This window comes from Prionailurus viverrinus, chromosome A2, assembly GCF_022837055.1.
Source record: "Prionailurus viverrinus isolate Anna chromosome A2, UM_Priviv_1.0, whole genome shotgun sequence".
Classification (NCBI taxonomy): Eukaryota; Metazoa; Chordata; class Mammalia; order Carnivora; family Felidae; genus Prionailurus; species Prionailurus viverrinus.
In genome coordinates, this window is record NC_062562.1 from 140,093,393 (window position 1) to 140,116,409 (window position 23,017).

General features: G+C 41.5%; 1 protein-coding gene and 1 pseudogene across 5 annotated transcripts in view; one reads left to right on the plus strand and one right to left on the minus strand.

The window, feature by feature from the left end:
• The first annotated feature begins 808 nt into the window (after positions 1-808).
• LOC125160631 (glutaredoxin-1-like) lies at positions 809-1,334 on the plus strand (annotated as a pseudogene).
• An 8,134-nt stretch (positions 1,335-9,468) lies between these two features.
• Positions 9,469-23,017, minus strand: part of AASS (aminoadipate-semialdehyde synthase) — a 62,415-nt gene continuing 48,866 nt past the window's right edge. For all 5 annotated transcript variants that reach the window (XM_047849779.1, XM_047849780.1, XM_047849782.1 and 2 more), the window contains 6 exons: positions 18,269-18,436; positions 15,314-15,409; positions 13,093-13,208; positions 12,333-12,421; positions 11,626-11,802; positions 9,469-10,493 (listed from right to left, as the gene is read on the minus strand). In XM_047849779.1, coding sequence (XP_047705735.1) covers positions 10,375-10,493; positions 11,626-11,802; positions 12,333-12,421; positions 13,093-13,208; positions 15,314-15,409; positions 18,269-18,436 — 765 coding nt within the window. In that variant the 3' untranslated portion in view covers positions 9,469-10,374. The remainder of the gene's footprint in view (positions 10,494-11,625; positions 11,803-12,332; positions 12,422-13,092; positions 13,209-15,313; positions 15,410-18,268; positions 18,437-23,017) is intronic.

The following is a 23,017-nucleotide window of genomic DNA, read 5'->3' on the forward strand; positions in this document are numbered from 1 at the left end:
AATATTTTTTTTATATATATGAAATTTATTGACCAATTGGTTTCCATACAACACCCAGTGCTCATCCCAAAAGGTGCCCTCCTCAAAACCCATCACCCACCCTCTCCTCCCTCCCACCCCCCATCAACCCTCAGTTTGTTCTCAGTTTTTAACAGTCTCTTATGCTTTGGCTCTCTCCCACTCTAACCTCTTTTTTTTTTTTTTTCCTTCCCCTCCCCCATGGGTTCCTGTTAAGTTTCTCAGGATCCACATAAGAGTGAAACCATATGGTATCTGTCTTTGTATGGCTTATTTCACTTAGCATCACACTCTCCAGTTCCATCCATGTTGCTACAAAAGGCCATATTTCATTTTTTCTCATTGCCACGTAATAAGGAATAATTTTTTTAACGTTTATTTATCTTTGAGAGACAGAGACAGAGCATGAGTGGGGGAGGGGAGAAGGAGACACAGAATCTGAAGCAGGCTCCAGGCTCTGAGCTGTCAGCACAGAGCCCGACACGGGGCTCGAACTCATGAGCTGAAATCATGACCTGAGCCAAAGTCGGACACTCAACCGACTGAGTCACCCAGGCACCCCTCCTAGTGAGGAATATTAAATTAGAAAAGTCTCTCACAGGGGCACCTGGGTGGCTCGGTTAAGTATCCGATTCTCAATTTCAGCTCAGGTCATGATCTCAGGGTCGTCAGATCAAGCCCCACATCAGGCTCCACATTAAGCATAGAGTTCGGTTGAGATTCTCTCTCTCTCTCTCTCTCTCTCTTTCTCTCAAAATAAAATCTTTAAAGAAAAATAAAATAGGATTCCTCCCCAGGAGGCAGCTGTCAGCATGGTTGAAGAGTTTGTGAACTGCAAAATCTAGCCTGGGAAGGTGGTTGTGTTCACCAAGCCCTCCTGCCCCTACTGCACGAGGACCCAAGAGCTCCTCAGCCAATTGCCCTTCAAACAAGAGGTTTTGGAGTTTGTTGATATCATAGCCACCAGTGACACTAGCAAGATTCAAGGTTATTTGCAACAGCTCACAGGAGCCAGAACAGTTCCTCAGATTTTTATCCGTAAAGATTGTTTAGGGGGATGCACTGACCTAATGGAAATGCATCAGAGTGGGGAGCTGTTGAAGCAGCTAAAACAGATTGGAGCTCTACAGTAATTCTAGGGCAGAACCCAGGATGATATCCCCCTTGAAAGCTGGATGGCATTTCAAATGAGGACCACACTTTCTGGTGGATGGATCTGGGGCTAACAGCCACAGCAACTGTTTACTTAAAATTCTGAAATGTGGTCACCAAAAAAAGGGGGGATGGATTTTTGGGCAAAAACAGCTTTTCCTTCTTTTGACTCAGTATTGAAAGGGGACTAACTTGCCCCAAACTATAGGTCTGAGAAAGTTGATAGACATCTTGGATTTCTTCTCCATTGGCCCTTTGGGTTCCAAAGGACCATGACAAGTTATGGCTTAGGATTCAACCAATGACCCAAAAGACATTTTTTCTCTTTGGCACATGTCTCTTACTGTTCTCCATATGCTAGGACCCCTCTACCTCTAAGCCAGTGTTTCTCAACCAATATTACCCAAACCCCGTAGGATGAATCTATAACTGGTTCCTGCTATTGCCTGAAAGTTTCTCCGTTGAGTTTGACTTGATAGATTTTGCATTACAAAAACAATAGGTATTTTGAGTGTGCTTTTTCAAGCTCTATGTGTCTCCCCAGTCATTATCCCCATCCCACCCTATCCTGTCTTGGGAATCACTGCTCTGAATCCATGTTCTTAATCTTAACAACTCACAGATCTCACAAGACATGTTCAACAATACTGTGAAGGGTCTTAAGGACCCAATTGGGAAATGCCACATGAAAAGTTAAGCACTATTGCTCTTCACTTGGTGCCACAGGGATCAGAGATCTCAGTAGAGCAGCTGCAATAATGGGGCTCCTCCTTCCCTGTCTAAGATGGTCATCCAGGCAAACCTGAAAAAGAGGATATTAACTTTAGATTATGAACAGAAGTCAAATGCAACATTTATAATATTACCACAGAAAACTTGCAAACCCCTTCCCCAACAGTATGTCCGTGAAAGGGGCCAAATTTGAGAAACATGGTCCTAAATGATTGTCTCTCCCTCCTTTTTTCCTTCCACTCCGTGAAAACTTAAGAGTTCCTTCTTAAGTTTGATCTAGAACTCCAATATTAAGTTAATTTCCTCCCGCAGTCCCTAGTGGGAATGGTTAATTTCTTTTCTAATAAATGTTCAGAGATGACAGTGAAAAAATAAGTAAACAAAGCAAATAAAGAAATACCATAAAATAGATTTCTTTAAAAAAAAGAAAATTCTTTCATAACACCTTTATTTCAAGTAAGTGCTTTAATGGATGCAGGAAGTTACACCTGCATTTCTGAGGCTTTTTAGAGAGTGAGAAACCTTCCACCTTTTGTCATTCTAGTATGTCCAGTTCTAAGCTCATGGCGATTCTATGAACCATTTGATTCGTAGAAGAGATTCAAAGAACCAGTTAAACAAAACATGAAATGGTTAGAAAATAATGAAGGCCGATGAGGAAAGAATGATTATTGGGGTCATAACTGTATTCGCAGAGTCCACCCACATGCCACTCTCCTTCTAGGGTGCCTTCCAAGGCGGATGGTCTTTTCCAAAAATAGCTCAACAGTATCTTCCATCGCACGTGATTCTTTGAAACTCATCCCACTGAGCAGTGGGATCTATGGTCCCTCCCCTTGGATCTGGGTGGATTCGTGACTACGGCGAAAGTGACACCATGTGATTTCTGAGGCTAAGTCATAAAAGGCAATACAGCTCTTTTGGGATGTTCACTCTGAGAACAGGGCCACCATGCTGTGAAGCCCACGCTTGGAAAGACCCACATGGAAAGAAAACCAGGCCCTGGCCCTCTGCCTTAGCTGAGCTTCCAGCTGACAGCTAGAACCACCTTGCCAGCTATGGGAACAAGCTGTATTGCAACGTATCCTCCAGATCCCAGTCAACACAGCCCAAGTGACACTGTGTGAAGCAGCGACAGCTGTTCCCCCTGAGTCATGCCCAGACTGCGAATTAAAACAAAAATTTTGTTTTAAGCCACTCCATTTTGGGGTGGTTTGTTACACAGGATAGTAATTAGAACACTTCTTAAACCTCAAAGCCCAAAAAGCTATAAACTATGCTCCCCTGACTCCCTTGCAGCTAGAGTTGTGGGGGTGAATTACATTCCACCAAATACAGAGAGCCAAAGTCTGGAAACATAGACAATATTGTTTTACCATGCACTGTAATATAATATTAACCCATTTATTATGTATTAGCCTATGTTTCTTGACTCTCTGGCCACTCTGTAAATATTGTCACACAAGATTTGGAATACAGAAATAAGGCAGAGGCCATCTTCCTGTTCTCCTTGACCCTACTGGTCAAAGGAAGAAGATTGTAGACCTGTGGGCAGCTGAGCTCCAGTGTACTAAGTTGAGAACCAATAGCAGCCATGACGGGAAGACCAAGTACTCCTGATTCAAGCTTCCCAATACGTGGGCCCCAGCTATGAGTATAAGATCTTGCTCCTACTGCCTTGTGTGCCTCTTTTAATATCTGGCATGTTTTATGTTTCCTCTTCCTAATAACTGATTCAGTAGCCTGGAGACGTGTCTAAATGACATTCTCAGTTTTTTTTTAAGTACCTTCTTATTCTTCAACTACAACAGAGGCCTCTGAATATCACACTCTCTCACCCTTTCCCAAGTCCCTCTCAACACTGGAGCCAAAACAATCTTTTAGAAGCACAAAGTTGATCTTACCAGCCCCCTGGATTATTGATCATGACATAATTTCAATCTATTGTGACCCAATGATTGTGATAGTTGGGGCTGATTCAAATATCACAAAATGATGCCCTTTACCCACCCTTATGCTCTGGGGAAATTTCAACAAGCACTCTAAGAAGCAACAAACGAAAGAGAAATGTGAAGAGTGCCTCTTCAGCATTACCAGCTCATGCTAAAAGATAGCAAAACTGTTTTATATACAAGCAGAGCCTATAACAACCTTCCCTTATCTATACTTCCACCTTTACCACACTTTACCACCAGGCTTCTAAATGTGTCACTACTATACCACACACACACACACACACACACACACACCACTGTATGCCAGGCCACAGGCCTCGTGATGGGTGTTAAAAAATACATTGGAGGGGCGCCTGGGTGGCGCAGTCGGTTAAGCGTCCGACTTCAGCTCAGGTCACGATCTTGCGATCCGTGAGTTCGAGCCCCACGTCAGGCTCTGGGCTGATGGCTCAGAGCCTGGAGCCTGTTTCCGATTCTGTGTCTCCCTCTCTCTCTGCCCCTCCCCCGTTCATGCTCTGTCTCTCTCTGTCCCAAAAATAAATAAACGTTGAAAAAAAAATACATTGGAATATTAGAGTTCCCACAGAAGCAGCTGCTGAGACAATGTGTTAAGTACAAGTAGGTAGTCCCAGAAAATACCCATCAGCAGGAACATCAGGGAAATATCATATTTGTAGTTTTGAAAGACCAATGTGTCTAATGTGTTTGCTGTGAGGAGAACGGACATCAAGGAAGTAATTCTGGATACAGGGAGGCCAGGTAAAAGGCTGTTGCAATGATCCACATACAAGATAACAGTGACCTTGGATGAGACTAGCTATACGTGGTTGAAAGACAAGGATGAAGTCCAAGCATGGATGAGGATGGATTCGGTGGAGAAGAGGAAGAAGTCCTGATTTGCTGAATGTGGGAGTAAAAGAAAGGAAAGTATCAAGGATTACATCCTAAACAGAAAGAAGACAGCGGTTGCCATTTCCTGAGATGGGCAATCAGGTCGAAGAACTACTTTGGGGGGAAAGTCCCTAGAGTGGCCCCACTGAGAAACCCTAGTTTATACTCTAAACTCTTAAATCTATACTGGGACATATCCCAACAGAGATATTAGTAGTAGGTGGGTGTATACATACTCAGAAGCTCAGGTGAGGACGTTTGGATTCTTTAGCGATAAAGGTGATGTTCAAAGCCTATCTTCGTTAAACATCTTACATACTGAACCATTTGCATAATGGTTAAATTTAAAATTTCACACACCAGAAATTAAATGGAACCACTCTGTGCCAGCCAAAATATTTAAGGTTTTTTTTAAAAAAAAAACAAAAAACATTATAGTATTTTAACAATCTGTGCCCCTCATCTTTTCTCTTGGTCTTCTCTGTTCTACAGCCTATTCCAGTTTCTTTCCTCTATCAATTCCCATTTAATTTCTACCTCTTTTTAAGTATTTCTCTCAACTTAGAAGAAAAAACTCCTTTTATCAACAGTCTGCTAGTAAGATAAGCAGGATTTTTCTGTATTAGAGTTGCCGGGCTTCTGATCAAGTGTGGGGACTTGCTTCACCCTGTGCCAACTTCACCAAGAACCTGGCTTGGTTAGAAGAAAACGCCCTTCAAATGAATTGAAGCCAGGTGCTCGGCTGCTGCTTTAGTTGTGCCTGGCAACAGCCCAGAATCATCTTCAAAGAGACGAGCCATATCAATGCTGTTTTATCAGGCTCTGAGGCTGGAAGTGAGATTCTCAGGGTTTATGAAAGCATTATTCAATGATGTGGTGTACTTTAGCAATCAGCACAGCACTGGAAGACACCAGAAAACTTGTATTTTACACCAACAACATAAAGGAGAAGGTCAGAACCTGTTAACCTTGCAAGTTAGGACCCAACACTATGTTTCATAATTCTTGCTGATAAAAAGTAAAAATGAGTGTTAGGACTAAAACAAAATTGGAAAAAGGGAGTTAGCAGATTAGCAGTCAGTGACTACCAAGTATTGCTCCAAAACAGAAAGCTTTTCTCACTGGATCCTTTCCGGTGGATTTCAAGTCTGGTAAATGTAGTTTCACTGCAGTCAACAAACGTAAACCCTTGTAAAGAAAGCTAATCTATACGACACATAAGGGTAATATTAGCTACTCTGCATGACGGCAAATTGTGCGCTGCAACTAAGGGGGAGCTAGTCACATCATAAACATCAAGTATTATGACATGTATTTAATGTGATTAATACTTATTATGAAGGTAGTAAAATATTCTGATAAATTACATATTTGAAAATTTTTGACGGAAGCGTCTTGAAAGAGCAGTGTCTTTCTGTAATTCTCAAGGAGGCACCATATGGGCTAGTGGTGGTCCTAACCCACAAGAGAGGTATTATAAATCAAAGCGTTTCCCAAATTTTATCAAGCACATATTTTGAATGGCTTCAAATGACAATAAAGCTTCAATATTAAGTCTCGTCCCCTTAGACAAGCATTTAACTTTGTGAGGCACATTTTCTCTTCTGTAAACTCAGTGACCGAACCAAATGATTGTTGTGGTCCTTTCCGCTCCACTGCTTTAAGATTCTCATTATGGAGCAGATATACCTATAGTTTGAGTAGCATGGATCCTTGCGAAGTCTTCCAAAGGTATCCAAAAGATTGAAAAAACTTCTTTAAGCTAAAATCTCATTAACATAAATGGCAGGCAAAAATGTTACGGCAAAAGAGGTAAGAACACTAACTTTGAACATCTACAAGGGGCCAGACTTTACCCTTACATTTTCTCATTAACCTTTATAACTATCCTGCAAGTTACTGTTATCCTTATTTCATGGAGAAGTAGCTCATATGTTGTAAAATCAACCAAACTGCTTTTAGGGGAAGAACTTCCAGGGTCTCCTTTGTCTAGGACAAGGAAAACTGGACAACACAAATATAGATATTATATGAAAGATGCCAAAAGAGATCTGGAAGATGTGAGTATTCAGTCTACTGCCATGGTAACACCAGGGCATTAACAAAGTACAGTTAAAGGGCCACGTCTGCCCAACACTTTTTAAATATAAAGTTTCATTGGAACACAGTCGTATCAGTTCATTTATGTATTGTGTATGGCTGATTTCACACTACAAAGGCAGAAATGAGAAGTCATGACCCCCTTTGAGCCTACAAAGCCTAAAATATGTACTATCTAGCCTCTTATAGTAAAGGTTTGCTGATCCCTTGGTGAGCCATTCGCTTGTAATTATATTCTACCCATTCACCCCTAGATCTTACCACCACCACCTTCATTATTGAAATTTCTCCTGGAAAGCTGATTGAGAGCCAATGCAGTGTGTGATTACACCCATCTTTACTCAAACTTACTGACATTTACTTTTCCAGCACTGCCACCAGCACAGATAACAGACTAGCTCTTCAATCATACCCCCTTTATCATTCATTGCTATTATGAAGTCCAACAAAGTAATTATACTGAGCACTCAACACGTTTCCCTCACCCACCTAAGGTGCTAGTTCCCTAGTTCCCATTCCATCTGGGCACTCTTCCAGATTGCAGGTAGAATCAATGTGACATTCATATTTTCTAATTGACCATGTTGAACTCAATGTTGTGGTTAAAAAATTGCCATAACAGAAATGTCTCTATGTATTAGTATTGATCTCCGTATATTATTTTTGACAGGTGGGACTAAACCTTAGTCAACTCTGATCCATTTCAAATAGCATAGATGTTTTCTCAACTTCTAATTTTTTTTTAACATTTATTTATCTTTGAGAGACAGAGCGAGAAAGAGCCTGAGCGGGGAAGGGGCAGAGAGAGACACAGAATCTGAAACAGGCTCCAGGCTCTGAGCTGTCAGCACAGAGCCCAACACGGGGCTAAGACTCACGAACTGGGAGATCCTGACCTGAGCCAAAGTCAGACGCTCAACGACTGAGCCACCCAGGCATCCCTCTCAACTTCTATATACTCTACACATAATGCCTCCTTATTTCAAGGGCAGAATTTATTCCATATGCCAGGATATGAGAATAGTCCTGAAAAGTCAAACAAGGGTTTAGTTTATATTTCTAAATGGAAATGTTTTTTCCCCAAGGAACAAAAATGAAAAGGTTTTATTTATAATTGAATCATTTTATAACAACTTGAGATATAATTCACAACCTATGTAATTCACACAAAGTATACAATTCAGTGATTTTTAATATATTCACAGAGTTGTGATACCATTACCACAATCAACTCTACAACATTTGACCACCCTAAAAAGAAACCCCAAACTCATTAGCAGTCACTACCACTTTCCCCCAAACCCCCAGCCCTAGGCAGCCACTAATCTACTATTCTGGACAATTTCTTATAAATGAGATCATATCAAAATGTGGACTTTTGTGTCTGGTGTCTTTCACTTAGCATAATGTTTTCAAGGTTCAACCATGTTGTAGCATGTATCAGAACTTCATTCCTTTTTTACTGCCAAGTAATATTCAATTGTACAGATATATCACATTTTGTTTATTCATTTATTAGTTGATGAACACTTGGCTTGTTTTGATTTTTTGCTATTTTGAATAATACTACCATAAACATTTGTTTACAAGTTTCTGTGTGGACATACGTTTTCATTTCTATGGGGTATGCACCTAAGAGTGACATTGCTGATTCCTATGGTAACTCTATGCTTAACCTTTTGAGGAACCACCAAACTGTCTTCCCAAGTGGCTGCACAATTTTACATTTCCACCAGCAGTTTATGAGAGTTCCAATTTCTCCACACCCCCACAAACACTTGTTATTATTTTTTTCATTATAATTATCCTAGTAAGTATGAAGTGGTATCTCATTGTATGTTTGACTTGCATTTCCCTGGTAGCTAATGGTGTTGAACATCCTTTCGTGTGCTTATTGGTTTTGTATATCTTCTTCGGAGAACTGTCAATTCATGCCCTTAGTCACTTTTTAAGTTGGGCTCTTTGTCTACTTATTGAGTTATAGTAGCTCTTTACATATTCTAAATACAGGTTCCATGCCTACCTGATATATGATTTGCAAAAATTTTTCTTTCATTGTATGGGTTTTTTTGTTTTTGTGATGGTATCCTTGGAAGCACAAAAGTTTTTAATTCTGATGATGCCCAATTTATCTACTTTTCTTTTTTGTTCTTTGTGTTTTTGGTTTCAATTATTTTAGAAACCATTGCTTAATCCAAGGGCATGAAGACTTACATCTATGATTTCTTCTAAAAGTTTTATAGCATTTGCTCCTACATTTAGGTCTTTGGTCCATTTTGAGTTAATTTTTGCATATACTGTGAGGTAGGGGTCCAACATCATTCTTTTGCATGTGGTTATCTAATTGTTCCAGCACCTTTTGATGAAAAGACTATTTTCCTCTATTGAATTGTCTTAGCACCCTTTTCAAAAATCAACTGACCATAAATATGAGGATTATTTCTGGACTCTCAATCTATTCCTATTTTATTCTTTTTCATACTACTGTAAGTTTAATTATTTTTTCAGTATCATTTTTTGTTTTCATTTATTGATAATTATACAGAAATACAATTCATTTTTGTATATTAATCTTGTGTCCTGCAACTTTGTTGAACTCAAGTATTAGTTCTATAATTTTCTTAAAGTCTTCTTTTGGATTTTCTATATATAAGATCATACCATCTCCAAATAGAGATAGTTTTACTTCTTCTTTCCAAATATGGATGTGTTTAATTTCATTTTCTTGCCTAATTGCCCTGGTTAGACCCTCCAGTACAAGTTGAGTAGAAGAGCCAAAAGCAAATATTACTGTCTTGTTTCTGATTTCAAGGGGAAATCCTTCAGCCTTTCATCATTAAATGTGATGCTAGCTATGGGTTTTTCATAGATGTTCTTTATCAGGTTAAAAAAAGTCAGTTCCTAGTTTATTGAGTCTTTCTATTATGAAAGGGTGTTAGATTTTGTTAAATGCTTTTTCTGTCTCTAACAAGGTGATCATGTGGATTTTCATTTAATCTTACCTATTTCTTTTTCCAAATGCTCAAAAGAAAACTATAAGAAATGTTATTTACTAGATAAATCATAATTTTACCAAAAAGCCATAAAACAGAACTATTGCAAAGGTTCATAGGTAAGTAATCTAAAAGTGTCTAACTGACTCATTTGAAAAATACAAAAATATAGCTGTGGAAAAATTTTTTTCTTACCAAAAAAGATAAAAGTTTATCTGCTGATGATAGGAAAATATATTCTTATAAGAAAAAAGGCTGCACAATAAATTAACATATAACACAATCATCACTTTTACATACACGTGAAAAAAATACATGTAGAATTATTAAACTTCTCTGGTAATTACTGGCATCTCCTTTTCCAAATGCTTTCATATTAAAATAGAGACTTATATTTTAAAAATATCATTACATTGACTGACTCAAAAAAAATATCATGCTTTATATTTCAAAGTAGTACATTAGCAAGCATGTTTGTTGCACAAATGTTCAAAACGACGCTACATGGGAAGATAACAAGATATAATTCTCAGTTATGGTGTGATTATGCTCTGTGCTGAATATATAATGCCTTCTGCTTGAATTCGCTCCAAAATTGGTCCATAGATCTCCTTTGAAAAGGGCCCCATCAGGCCTTTAGCTTTAATTTCACCTAGAAGAAAATAAATTTGTAGTTACCACTTTAAAGGTGTTATGAAGGTTAGTTTCCACAGCAAGGGTCTCCAAACCATTAACAGGGAAAGGGGTTACCTGGAGACTGAAAGCACAGGGGGACTCAGGGACAGAGTCAGAGTGCATGTGTCTAACTGCATTAACTACTGCCAAAATGAGCAGAGAATAAAGAGTAGTATGAAAGGAAAGTAAACTTAACTTGTCTGCTTTATTTGCTGATAAAAAAAAAAGCATAACAACAACAGAGTGAATTAAAACCAGTCTGATTATTTGGGCACAGGCTTCTCTGAGGGGGACTGAAAGAGCCTGTCTGAGTACTTCTCTTAAAGTCCATGATGACCTCATTCCTCATCACTTCTTCAACTTTGGTTCCTCAAGAACTAAGTAGGTAGTTTAATTTGATATTAGCTGATATGCTATTGTAGATACATTTTCTCAGTATTTCACATTTGTGTGCTTGATGTTTGTTATTCCCTTCACATACTCACAAGGGCCAAATGGGGGATTCTATTCAGAGGTAGTGCTTACTGAATGTATAGATGATCTTAAGGGGAGAGAAGATGGTTGAAATCTGAATTCGCTCAATACAAAATATTGAGTACTGATAACATACTGAGACATGAAGAATAATAAAACATGGTCTATATTTTTTGAGGATATGAAAGTGAATCCCCTCTGCTATTTCAGTGTTAACTACCCCTAAAATATGAAAAATGAAGAAAAGGAAGAATTAATATTGCCTGGGGGGGAGGGACACATATGTGGTAGGATCTTTATGTATTACTTCACTTCAGCGTCACCAAAAACCTCTGAATTAGGGAAGACAATCCCCACTTTAAAGATGAGGGAGTGCTAGCTCAGAGATGCTGAGTAACTTGCACCCCATGACTCTGCCATCTTGTGATTGAACTTGGAGAGAAATAGCTGCTAACTCCAAAACCCGTGGCTTTTACTCACCACAACGTGATCTCCCGGTCAGCACTCAACTTCTGAGACGGCTCACTTTTAGTGAACTCCAGTGTCATACTCACGAGTAATTATTTGACATCCAGGCACCGAATGACTTAGAGATGATATGGAGACAGATTCAGTTCTCCAATGAAGGAACTTACCATCAAGCAACATCTTGGCTGCCATAGCAGTGGGTAACCCCACAGTTTTCGCCATGGCTGAAAAGCCATTGACGTCCCCATAAACCACAAGGTCAATGGTTTTATTTTCTAAATGTCCGGAAGGATGTCTGATTCCAAAACTGTCTCTCATCACAATCATATCTTTCTCTCCAGGGCCTTAAAATAAATAAACAGACATTATTAAATGTCATTATCATTACACTCCGATACTGCATTTCATCTGCTCCTGCCCTTTTGCTGTCACAACTTTCTCCTCCCATCATATGCGGTCCTTAGACAATTATCTATGCTGCTTTTTAGTCCAAAGACCAAGTGAAAAACTCAAGAAACGATAACCCTGCCCACGTTCCTCTGGTCAGGCTGGTAGCACAGGAGCCCGGCTACAGATGTGAGGGCACTGCGATAGAACACCCACTCCTCACTCAAAAATGCTCCTTTAGCATTTCCCTAATGCATTAAAAGTGAAGCTAATATCTGTTCCTTTCCCATATTCCCCAAGTTCATTCCTATTTGATAGCTCTCTGATTCTTCCCTCTGGAAAAATAGCGCAAGCGCCCTTTCCCTCCTTGCGTACTTCCTCCCACTACCGCTTGGCTCCAGCCTCCCATCCCATTCACTAGCCGTGCTGACTGCATCTGATGCTGCTGCTTCTGGGAGGTGTAGCTAACACCCCAAGGCCTACCTACCATAGGAGAGTTTCCTGGCCAAATGCTTGGAGAGTGCATCCACCACAGACTCTGCTCGAGGGACTTGTTCATCCCCAAGTAAGCCCAACCTGAGAAGCACAAGAGGCAGCTGGGTTGGGACAAGTCCTACACATAATCTCACTTGGGAAGCAGAAGGGAGCTCTTTGGATTTTATCTTGAAAGGGAAGAACCACAAGATGATAATCCAAGCTATAGGACTCTCCTGAGTTGTAAATAATAATAACAACAGTAATGTTTTCATCTTCAGAATCATCCCCAGACTCTTGGGGTAGTGCTCTCTGGAGCAGAACTGACACATTGTGCTGTTGCAAAGCTTCTTATGAGATTAATTTACAGGTTAGTTTTCCCACATTAAGGAGACCAGCATAATATGCCACAGCTGTGTGAAAGAGTTTTAAAGTGGGTTCCAGAAGACCAGGAGAATCTCCTTCTGGAGAGAAAAAAATATCCCCGCTTTCTTGGGAACTGAAAGTTCTCAAAGTAGTAGTGTCTCAAAATAAGTATTTCCCAAGTTATAATCGCCACTGAATTTCTCTTTTTATCTGCTTTTTATCCCCACATGAACTCAATACATGGTTATCTCTCTACAACAGGCCAACATTAGAGCAGCAAATTAGTCAAAGACAATGTAAAATGTCTGCTTTCATCTTGACCTCTCTTTGACTAGAAAGGACTAAGTAATCATTGATATTGAGATAATCCAGCATTTTGCTCTCTAAGTTGATTGGTGCATGCCTACCGTTCAGCAGCCTCCAGCTGGGTATTGTCTCTTCCTAATTTCTTAAAGACAGCTTCCTTAAGCACATCATGCGTGGAGGAGGGTGAAATCCCAACAAGTTCACAAAGGAGTTCTTTCTGGTTATAAAAATAAAGACAGAATCCTAAATTCCTAATTAAAAAAAAATCAGCTGAGAAATTATCGTATTAAGACATTTGGCCTCAAATGCACCTCAAATTTTAAATTAGAAAGGACTAGAAATAGTAAACAGTAACACATATATATGCATACACGTGTCTGCACACCCACACATGAATAAATTATATTCCTAAATAATATTTCAGCAATAAAAATAGGTCATAACATCAAATCAATAAAAAATAGATGGTACCATATTTACCATCGCATTCTCGCCTTTGCATATCCTCTCCATTACTTTTTTACCTGTTCTCCCTTACCCTCCAAGACCCATTTTGGCCAGGATCAAGTGAAAGGGGCTCATTGCTACAGCTGCCAGAAGCAACTGGAGTTCTTTTGTAGGTTCAAGAGATGAGAAAGACCTGGCAGATGATAAAACCTCAAAGCAAGAATACTTAAGCAGCAGTCATAGCTTTCTCTACTTTCTAAAGAAGACTTTTTCCAGGATCTCAAGGAAAAAAGTTGTAATTTCGACTAGGAATCAACAAACTGGTTCACCACCTGGTTTTTTAAAGAAAAAATTTTATTGGAAGATAGCCATGTTCATTTGTCTATGTATTTGTGTATGGAGGAATTGAGTATGTATGGCCCATAATGCCTAATATATTTACAATCTGGCCCTTTACCAAAAAACAAAAAAACAAAAAAACAAACAAACAAAAAAACAAAAAAACAACACCTCACCAGCCCCTATTCTAAACTATAGCTACCAAACTACTTATCCATCCCCCCTTACTGTGAGAAGTGAGATGATTCATTTTCAGAAATACCAAATAAAAGCAGTTGCTGTCTAGTTAACAATAGATTTACAACCTATTGGAAATATGTATGAGCCACCCCCTCTGAAATGGAGTCTCAAACCCTTAGACACTTCAATTCCTGATTTTTCTCCCTGCTCTGTTTTGTGGACTTAATTTTGCGGGCTTTGCAATTAGCATGCACCCAAGAACTGAGGTCTCTGCATCACCTCAAGGAATATAAGGCAAAGCCTTACATGGGCATAGGAGGCTTCCAGGTAAGGCTGTAACTTCTGTAGTGCTCAGCCAATGAGGAACCAGGGGAGGGACTTGCACACTAGGAGATAAATTGTCCGCCCTGACTTGCCCTGAGTGTGCCTGTTCATCAGACACCCAGTCTTACAAAAATGTTGATTAAAGCCTCGTTTCACTGTGCTCCCTTTGCAGGGTGCAAAGGAGTCTTTGCGTCCCTCCTTTGGGTCAGTGGACTTACTTCTCACAAGTACCAACCCTCCCAATCCAACGGCCTCAGTCTTGGAATTCACTGTGTATATATTTACTCACTCCTGTCCAACACATACATTTATGAAAGGTAAGAAAGATTTGGAAGGCTTTCAGATAACATAGAAAACTGAATCTAAAGCAATAGCTAGCAAGAATACCAAAGTTAGCAATACTGATCCTTTTCTCCTTATGATAAATTTCTGGCATTTTCTACTGGAATATGGGCACATTTGTTCAAGTTGGATGACCGACTGGTAACACCTGGCAGTTAGTGGAAACTCTACTTTACATGCAATTCCAAGCCTTCAGAGTCCCTTCCGACCTTGAGACTCTGAGATTTTAATGCAACACAGATTTGGACATAAATTCATAATTGAAAACTCAAATTACTCATGGTTAAAAATGATCAAATGATAGAACTGATGGGATTCGGGGGTGGGGAGTCTAGTTCTGTGACACCACCAGTAGCTCTCCCAGTTTATCAGTTCCAGGAGGCCCAAGTTTAACTCCTGTCACTGGGTCACCAGTTAGACAAGTGGTAGAGCCCAGAGCCCAAATCCATCTCTTCTCAGGGTGGAAGGAGCAATCAAGCAGCACAAGTGGCTGTAAGAAATAAGCCCAGTGGGTCAGGCCCATGATCTCTCCATTCTTCCATAACAGGGGAAGAAAAGAGGGTCTGGGGGTCATGGTTCATCTTCCTGCACATAAGCCACAGAATGGGTAATTTTGCTGGTCCAAACCAAAGTTCAAATCTGACCATTTCTGAAGAACAGCAAACAGCATATAACTCTGGAGTCACTCACCCAGGTGAGAGGGTTGGCCTCAGGTCGAAGGGCAGGAAATGGATCTCTGTTTATGAGACCCAGTTTTACAAATCCATTCAAAGCTTTGGCATAACCCTATAAAAAGAATTATGAAGTAGTAAATGAAATTTTTCCTTTCAAAGAAAAAAATTAAAAAGCTTTTTTGAAAAGAGGGATCTGTCTTTGTAATTCATTTAGAAAACAGGCTTAAAGTATTCATCTGAATTGCTCGTATATGGATGCAAACACCTTCAGGTTCAGAGGGGAATCAAGAGTGTCACAGCAATTCTGCTGGTTTACATAACAGACCTTGAAAGACTTTGGTCTTTACTTCTGTTTCTAGGTAACAAGGGAGGGGTATTTTCTGACAGCAGAGGGGCAAATTTCCTCCTGTGTTATGTGCTTTCAGTTCAGCAGAATCGTATTTAATAGAACGGTTCCCTCTCTTATAATGAAAGAAGGAGCTTATAAGAATATTATCACCCAAAAGCAGATAATCCATTCTACTGATTAAGAGCCACTATCCTAATGCATATAGGTAGCAGGAAGAGAGGTAGGAATCAGAGAGCTTCTTCTGAAATCACACCAATGTGGGGGAGGGGTGTCAAGAAGGAGCTGAGAAAGATCCCTTGGGAAGGTGACAGCAAGCTGGCTCTGCGAGGACAAGCAGGTAACAGGCAGGTTCAGGAGAGTAGCCAAAGCCTCCCTGTCATACTCAGATGATAGTGTCTCATATCCAATACTGGAAAGAATATTCAGGTTACTGAAGGGCTGCTGGCATTGCCCTGAATGGTGACCCTCATGGATGTGGACACTGCAACATCTTCCATCTTCTGGGGTTCTGTGGCAACAGCCATTATCCATACACATCCTTGAGAGCTTTATTCATTATTAAAACTCTTACAATTCTCTGTTCCTGGGTCTTCGTGTTGCCAAGAGACTATATCTAAAGCTACCAGAAAATCCTAATTCCCGGACCCCCCAAAATGTGACCACTCATATTCTTGGAACAAAATAAAGAAAACAGAATCAAGAAATCTGCCAGTACTGAGGATGTTATGACTTCATTTCAGACTAGAGTTTCTGCTGTGCTTACAGGCTTGTGGAATGAACACCCATGGTTCCTAGACCATAGGTTGCTATCAGCCACATCTCATTTGATTCCTGGTCAGTGAGGACATCACATTCAGAGGAGTACAGGTACCTGCCATCCACGAGCATACAATCTATTTCAGGAGATAAGAAAAATGTACATAAAAACCTAACTAAAACTGCTGAGACACAAGTGCTCGGTGCCAATAAATGTAAAGGAAGCTCTAACGAGTAAGAAATGCAGTGACTGTCTCTCTTTAAGAATAAACAGGAGTTAGACACGGAGACATGAGGCAAACCAGAAGCCACACTTCATGTGCCAACACTGTGCAAACAACCTCTGCTCTTACGTGAACTTTGTTCACACAGAAATAATACCACCCGTGTTCACCGATTCCTGATGCCTTCCCCATGTGAGGAAGGGGGACAGGAAAAGTCCTGGATGAGGGAGCTGTGATCTTTAATAACATGATTTGGAAAGCATCACTGAGAAAAGTCCTAAAGGAGCTGAAGGAGAGTGTGCAGATCTCTGGGAGAGCAGGTTCTGGGCAAAAGTAACAGCCAGTGAACAGTAAGAGCAAGGAGAAAGTGTGCACAAAAATGGAGGGGTTATCACTGTTGGACGCGTGTGCCTTCCATCTTCCAGAGACAAGATTAGTGAGTGGTGGATCACACACACAAGACAAATCCCATCTCTGCCCTCACCAGGAAATCTCACAGGGCACCAAGACCTGGAATCAGATTTCTGATTTTTAGAGAGGTATGTATGTTAGGGATGCTGGTTGGAGTGGGCTGAATAGCGTCTCCCTTACAATTCACATCCACCCAGAACCTCAGAGTATGACCTTTTTGGGATATTTGCAGATATAGTCAGTTAAAGATCTCAAGATGAAACCAATCTACATTTAAGGTGGATCCTAAATCCAATGAATGGTGTCCCTACAAGATGAAGAGAGGACACAGTGACACAAACAGGAGGTGATATGAAGACCAAGGCAGAGACTGGACCAAGAATTGCAGGCGGCCACCAGAAGTGAGGAGAGGGGCATGGGACAGTTTCTCCCTCAAAACCTCCAGAAGGTACCAACCCTGCCCACACTTTGATTTCAGGCTTCTGACCTCAAGAAAGGTGAGAGAGTCAATTTCTGTTGTTCTAAGCTACCTGGTTTGTAGCCATTCGTTAAAACAGCCCCAGGAAACTGTTGCACTGATTGTCTTAATCTGGTCATACGTGCCACTACTCTTTTGTTATTAATACATAAGTGTGTGGTGGGCATTTGTGTTTATGCTCCCAGAATCTACACGCCATTCTGTCCTAAAAAACATTTCAGATTTGCTTTGTGGAAAGTGACAATGACTACATCTTCAGCTTTAGGGAAGTGAAGCAAAGGCAAAGGCTGATGGGCATATTTTATCCCAGTGACTTCAGGGGCTGAGACAAAAATGGTATTTTTAGCTATGAAGATATGTTTTTTAATCCCTACTGGATTTGAACCAAAAATGCTGGGGATGCTGCCACCACCCTGCCACTGTGTGGAGCCTGGAACTGCGGCCAGCACATACGGGAAGAGCTGAGAGGTGAAGAGAAACCAAGTCCCCATGAGGTCACTGGGCCCCAAATCTTGCTACACCTTAAGTGACCCTTCACCTGTCCCCCTGCCAAACTCCTCATGAATCAAAAATTCTTTCTTAGCTCAGGCCATTTTGAATTGTCTCCTAAAACATTCAGTCAAAAGAATCCTGAGAAAACAGATTCCAGCCTGGCCTACTGTCTTAATTATTTTGATGACTAAGAAACATTACGTGTACACTTCACTTACCCAAAAACGGGCAACAGGCTTCATCTCCAATAGAGCTGCTTACCTTGTACCTCAGTGTCCCCCGCAGCAGAGTGTGCGCAGATGGGATGCCGTAAATCTCAGCATACTTCGTACTGTCTCTGTTAGGATAGCCTTCCAAATTTAATCCGGGGAAATAATCCATGGGGGTCACTGCATCAAGAAAGGAGATGCCCCCTGCGACATTCACAACCTGAAGAACATTGAAAGGGCACGGATGGGGTTACAATATTGTGCTCCCTGTGGACTCATCTGCATTATTTTCTTAAAAAATAAAATCAAATTTTTAAAAGAAAGCAGTAGAGGGTTTGAAAAAAAAATTTTTTTAATGAAACTACCATAATTGACATCTCATACCTAAGCTATTGAACTAATATAGTTCAAAAGGCCATTATTCTCCCAAGCTTTAAAATCCAACTTAAGGGGCTCCTGGGTGGCTCAGTCAGTTGAGCGTGGGACTTCGCCTCAGGTCGTGATCTCATCGTTCGTGAGTTTCAGCCCCAAGTCGGGTCCTGGGCTGACAGCGCAGAGCCTGGAGCCTGCTTGGGATTCTGTGTCTCCCTCTCTCTCTGCCCCTCCCCCATTCATGTGCGCTCTCACTCTGTCTCTCAAAAATAAATAAACATTAAAAAAAATAAAATGAAATCCGACTTAAATCTGGATAAGATGGCACTGAAGAGCGCCCCATTAGGGTTTCAGTGAGCTGAAAGCAATGGAAATTTTAAAGGGCTGTGCTCCAGCTCGGTGTTACACCTAAGTGATCAATCACTGGGTTCTACTTCTTTTTTTTTTTTTAATGTTTTTTTTCAACGTTTATTTATTTTTGGGACAGAGAGAGACAGAGCATGAACGGGGGAGGGGCAGAGAGAGAGGGAGACACAGAATCGGAAACAGGCTCCAGGCTCCCAGCCATCAGCCCAGAGCCTGACGCGGGGCTCAAACTCACGGACCGCGAGATCGTGACCTGAGCTGAAGTCGGACGCTTAACCGACTGCGCCACCCAGGCGCCCCTCTACTTCTGAAACCAATATACACTTTCTGTTAACTAACTTGACTATTAATAAATAAATTTTTAAAAATAAAAATAAACCAACCATAAAACACAAAAACTAAAAATAAATAAATGGCTATGCTCCAATAACAACAGCGATATTCTCACTTCATTCTTCACTTACATCCCCCTTTGAACGCCGAGCATCGGGCACCAGTCTTGTGCATTTCTGTCACTGCTAGCACTAACGGGGGACCTACCATGTACGTGCTGGGATCACACTCCTTGTGGAGGGAAGGAGAGTGATGAAGAAGTTGCAATTTCTGTCTCCATTCCCTCGGTTCATGAACAAACATTTGCTGAATGGCCACCAAGTGCCAGCAGCGGTGCTAGAACGACCATAAGGAGCTCACAGCCTAGACAAGTCGACCTATGGGTGTGCACTGGGGATGGGGAACAGGAGAGAAGTCCCCTTACCAGAGAGACGACGTGTGAACAGACAGCGAAACCCATAGAAGTGCCACCCCCTGGTCTTACCGCGCTGCTTAGAATTAAGTCAATTCCCAAGCTCTTCTGATTTCACTCTAAAATCCTCTTTCCCACCCCCTCCCCCATCACACACCCAAAATGCACTGATGCAGGTTTTTCCCTTTGACTTTGATGAAAGGACTAAAGTTTTCTTTTGGCTTGCGAGGTTTATGATCATCCCTGAGATGATGGAAGACATCCCGGAGTGATCAAATCAGGGCTGGGCGGGGGGGGGGGGGGGGGGGGGGGGGGGGGGGGGCGTTGCTGGCGGAACTGGGTTCATCCCCTTGCACCACTGGAAACGGCTTCCCACCACGGGTCTGCGGCTGCACAAAACCACCCCAAAGAGTCTTCTGCTAAGATCCCTGGAGTTTATTTGTAGATGGGTTCTGCACGTGCCTTGCTCTGAGAGAGAAAACGGAAATGTGTGTGTGTGGGTAGCCGAAGGCCCAGAAGAAACGGGCGACGCTGACTGGCGTCAGGCCTGGAGGCATCCCTGCAGTTAAAAGGCTTGGGTTTGCAAGCACCAAGCACCAAGCACCACTAAAACTCCAAGAGTGACAGGCTGAGGGAGGTGAGGAAAGCTTCTCATTTACTTTCCTTAGGAAACTCCTCTGGACAGTAAACATTTCCAGAGGGACCAATTCTGTACCATTGCCTTCAAACAGATTTTTTTTTCTATCAGAATTCTAAATTTAAAAGAAATCTAATAAGAAAGCAAACGTTAACCTTTAGGGTCTCCACACACATCTCACTTCTATGACTTACAGCAATTCTAACGTTTTGTTTGCTTGTTTGAAGGTGAGGAAATTGTTTTAAAGAAAAAGACAATAAAAACTACTGTACTCCAGCACTTTACTAATCAGAAGTCAGTCAGCTGCTTCATAAGTTTATCAGGAGATCCTCGGAAGAAAATAGGGAAATATCAGCTGAATAATAATGATTCATTTAGAGAGATTGAAAACTGCCAAAACTACCTGACCCAAAAAATTACTGGGTAATCACGTGTCCTGTGATATTCATACAGAGTCGTATGTCTAGTGGCATATCATGGGGTTCATTAATATGCCCTATCATGTTTAATATTTTATTAATGGCTTGGATAAAGAATGACATATTTATCTATTTGGCACAGAATATGCATTTTTGCCTGACTCGACAACGCACACACCCAGCACCTACTGCCAACAGAAACAGTGGCTCCTTACCCATGGCTGCCACAGACTGCCCTAAATCCAGCCCTTCCCACACACGCAGCCACACCCACACGTCTCCCAACCACTAACCGACAATAAGCTTGATTGCTAAACTGACTAGACACCTAAACACAGGAACTACACAGACAGTTCATTTATTCAGGACCTGCTTTGTGCTAAGTGCCTTATATACATTACCTTCAATTCATGCAATAATCCATTGTTCAGAGGTGGAAACTGGGACTGAGAGTCACCCAGAGGCAGATTGGAGCCCAGATCTATCTGACTCCAACGTCTATGTTCTTTCTACTACACCACACTGTCCCCTTACTTGAACTTATCTGTGGATCACTATTTTGAGAAGGCTACTGATTGACACAGTGTAACCTTCCACATTATGGCACCAGTGATACACCCCCAAACTGCATTCAAAATGGCTGCAGGCAATGAAGAGCTGTGGCTCTTCCTACAAAGGAGGGCTGGGTGCCGCAATCCAGGTAGGGGCAAGCAAGCAATGGGAAGACAGCTACAAAACCTACCTCAGAGCTGAGTTTTCAGAGCAAGCATGATCTGGAGAATATTTGTTTCACTGCGAGTAGTTTAGAAGAGGAGGCTGAAGGAGATGATGCCATTATCACCCTCAGCTCCCACCAATGTCCCACCACCCATAGAGAAAACAGAACTAAGAGAAGACACAGCCACTGTCTTCCAGATATGTAAAAGGGAATCATATTTGTTAGAAATAGGATTAGAAAGGGGCTCCTGAGTGGCTCAGTCAGTTAAGCGTCCAACTTCAGCTCAGGTCATGATCTCATGGTTTGTGGGTTCCAGCCCCATGTCAGGCTCTGTGCTGACAGCTCAGAGCCTGGAGCCTGCTTCGGATTCTGTGTCTCCCTCTCTCTCTTCACCTCCCCCACTCACTCTCTCTCTCTCTCTCTCTAAAAAATAAATAAACCTTAAAAAAAAAAAGAAATAGGATTAGAAGTTAGAAGTTAAGAATGGTGTCAGTGGCTGGAAATTCTGCAAGGATGTGGAACAATGAGGTATGTCCTATTTCATAGGCCACTGCCTGAGTTGCTGGAAAAGTTTAAGGCTTCAACTTTTAAGCAGAAGCCAGAGAGGTCACCTGACCCTCCATTATGATTCCCTGAATTATATAAGGCCTGCTCCGTGGGGGTGGTGAGAGTGGTGGAGGGGATGGAGGGACAAGAATATAAGAGAGGCTTTAAGAAGTTTAACAATCTGGGTTGGGAGACAGACAGATACACTTGAATTACTGAGTGAATAATACAGCATCCGGAAAATTCTTACACAGACAAAGTGTGGGAGTCTGGACAAAAGAAGAGTGAATGGGGGTTGGAGTGGTCAGGAAAAGCTGTCTCCGCAAGAGGAAACTTGAGCGGGACCTTGAAAAAAGTATCATTTTTAGCAAAGAAAAGAAAGCCCTCATGTTTTCTCTTGGCTTCCTCCACAGTGTCAGGGAGATGCAAAAGCATTCCTTTTTTACAAAAGAAGTTGAGGATGAAAAGGAAAAACTTCAAATTCAATATGTACAACTTCTGCTGCCTGGAAATAACCTCTTGCTTTTCCTGAGCACCTACCACGATCAATTTCTTTATGCAGCTAACTTTTACGCCTTGCCTGAGAACGTGCGTTAGGCAGATTGCTGTCTCTTTGGCCTCAGTGAGCCCTACTGCAAGTACTCTACACGGCTGCTATGATTCTGCTTAGCTTCAGACAAGCAGCCCAAAGATCGGAGAGATTCGGGGATGGTTCTAGAGCCACCAGCTGGCAAAGGGCAGAGCAAGAGCACAGAGCCAGGCCCACTACCATCAAAGCCCCAGCTCTTTCTCTCACACAGGCTCTGCTCACCCGTCCATGGTCATCATCTTTTCAGTTATATGGCCTCCTGAAAACAAGCATTTGCCCAATGGAAGCAAGAATTTTCCCTGCATCCACATGTTAGTGTAAACCAAACATGGCCTGGTCTCTTCTCCAGGACAGCAGGTGGTGGAAGGAGCCGCTAAATGCGACAGGAGGCAGGCGGAGGCATATAAGG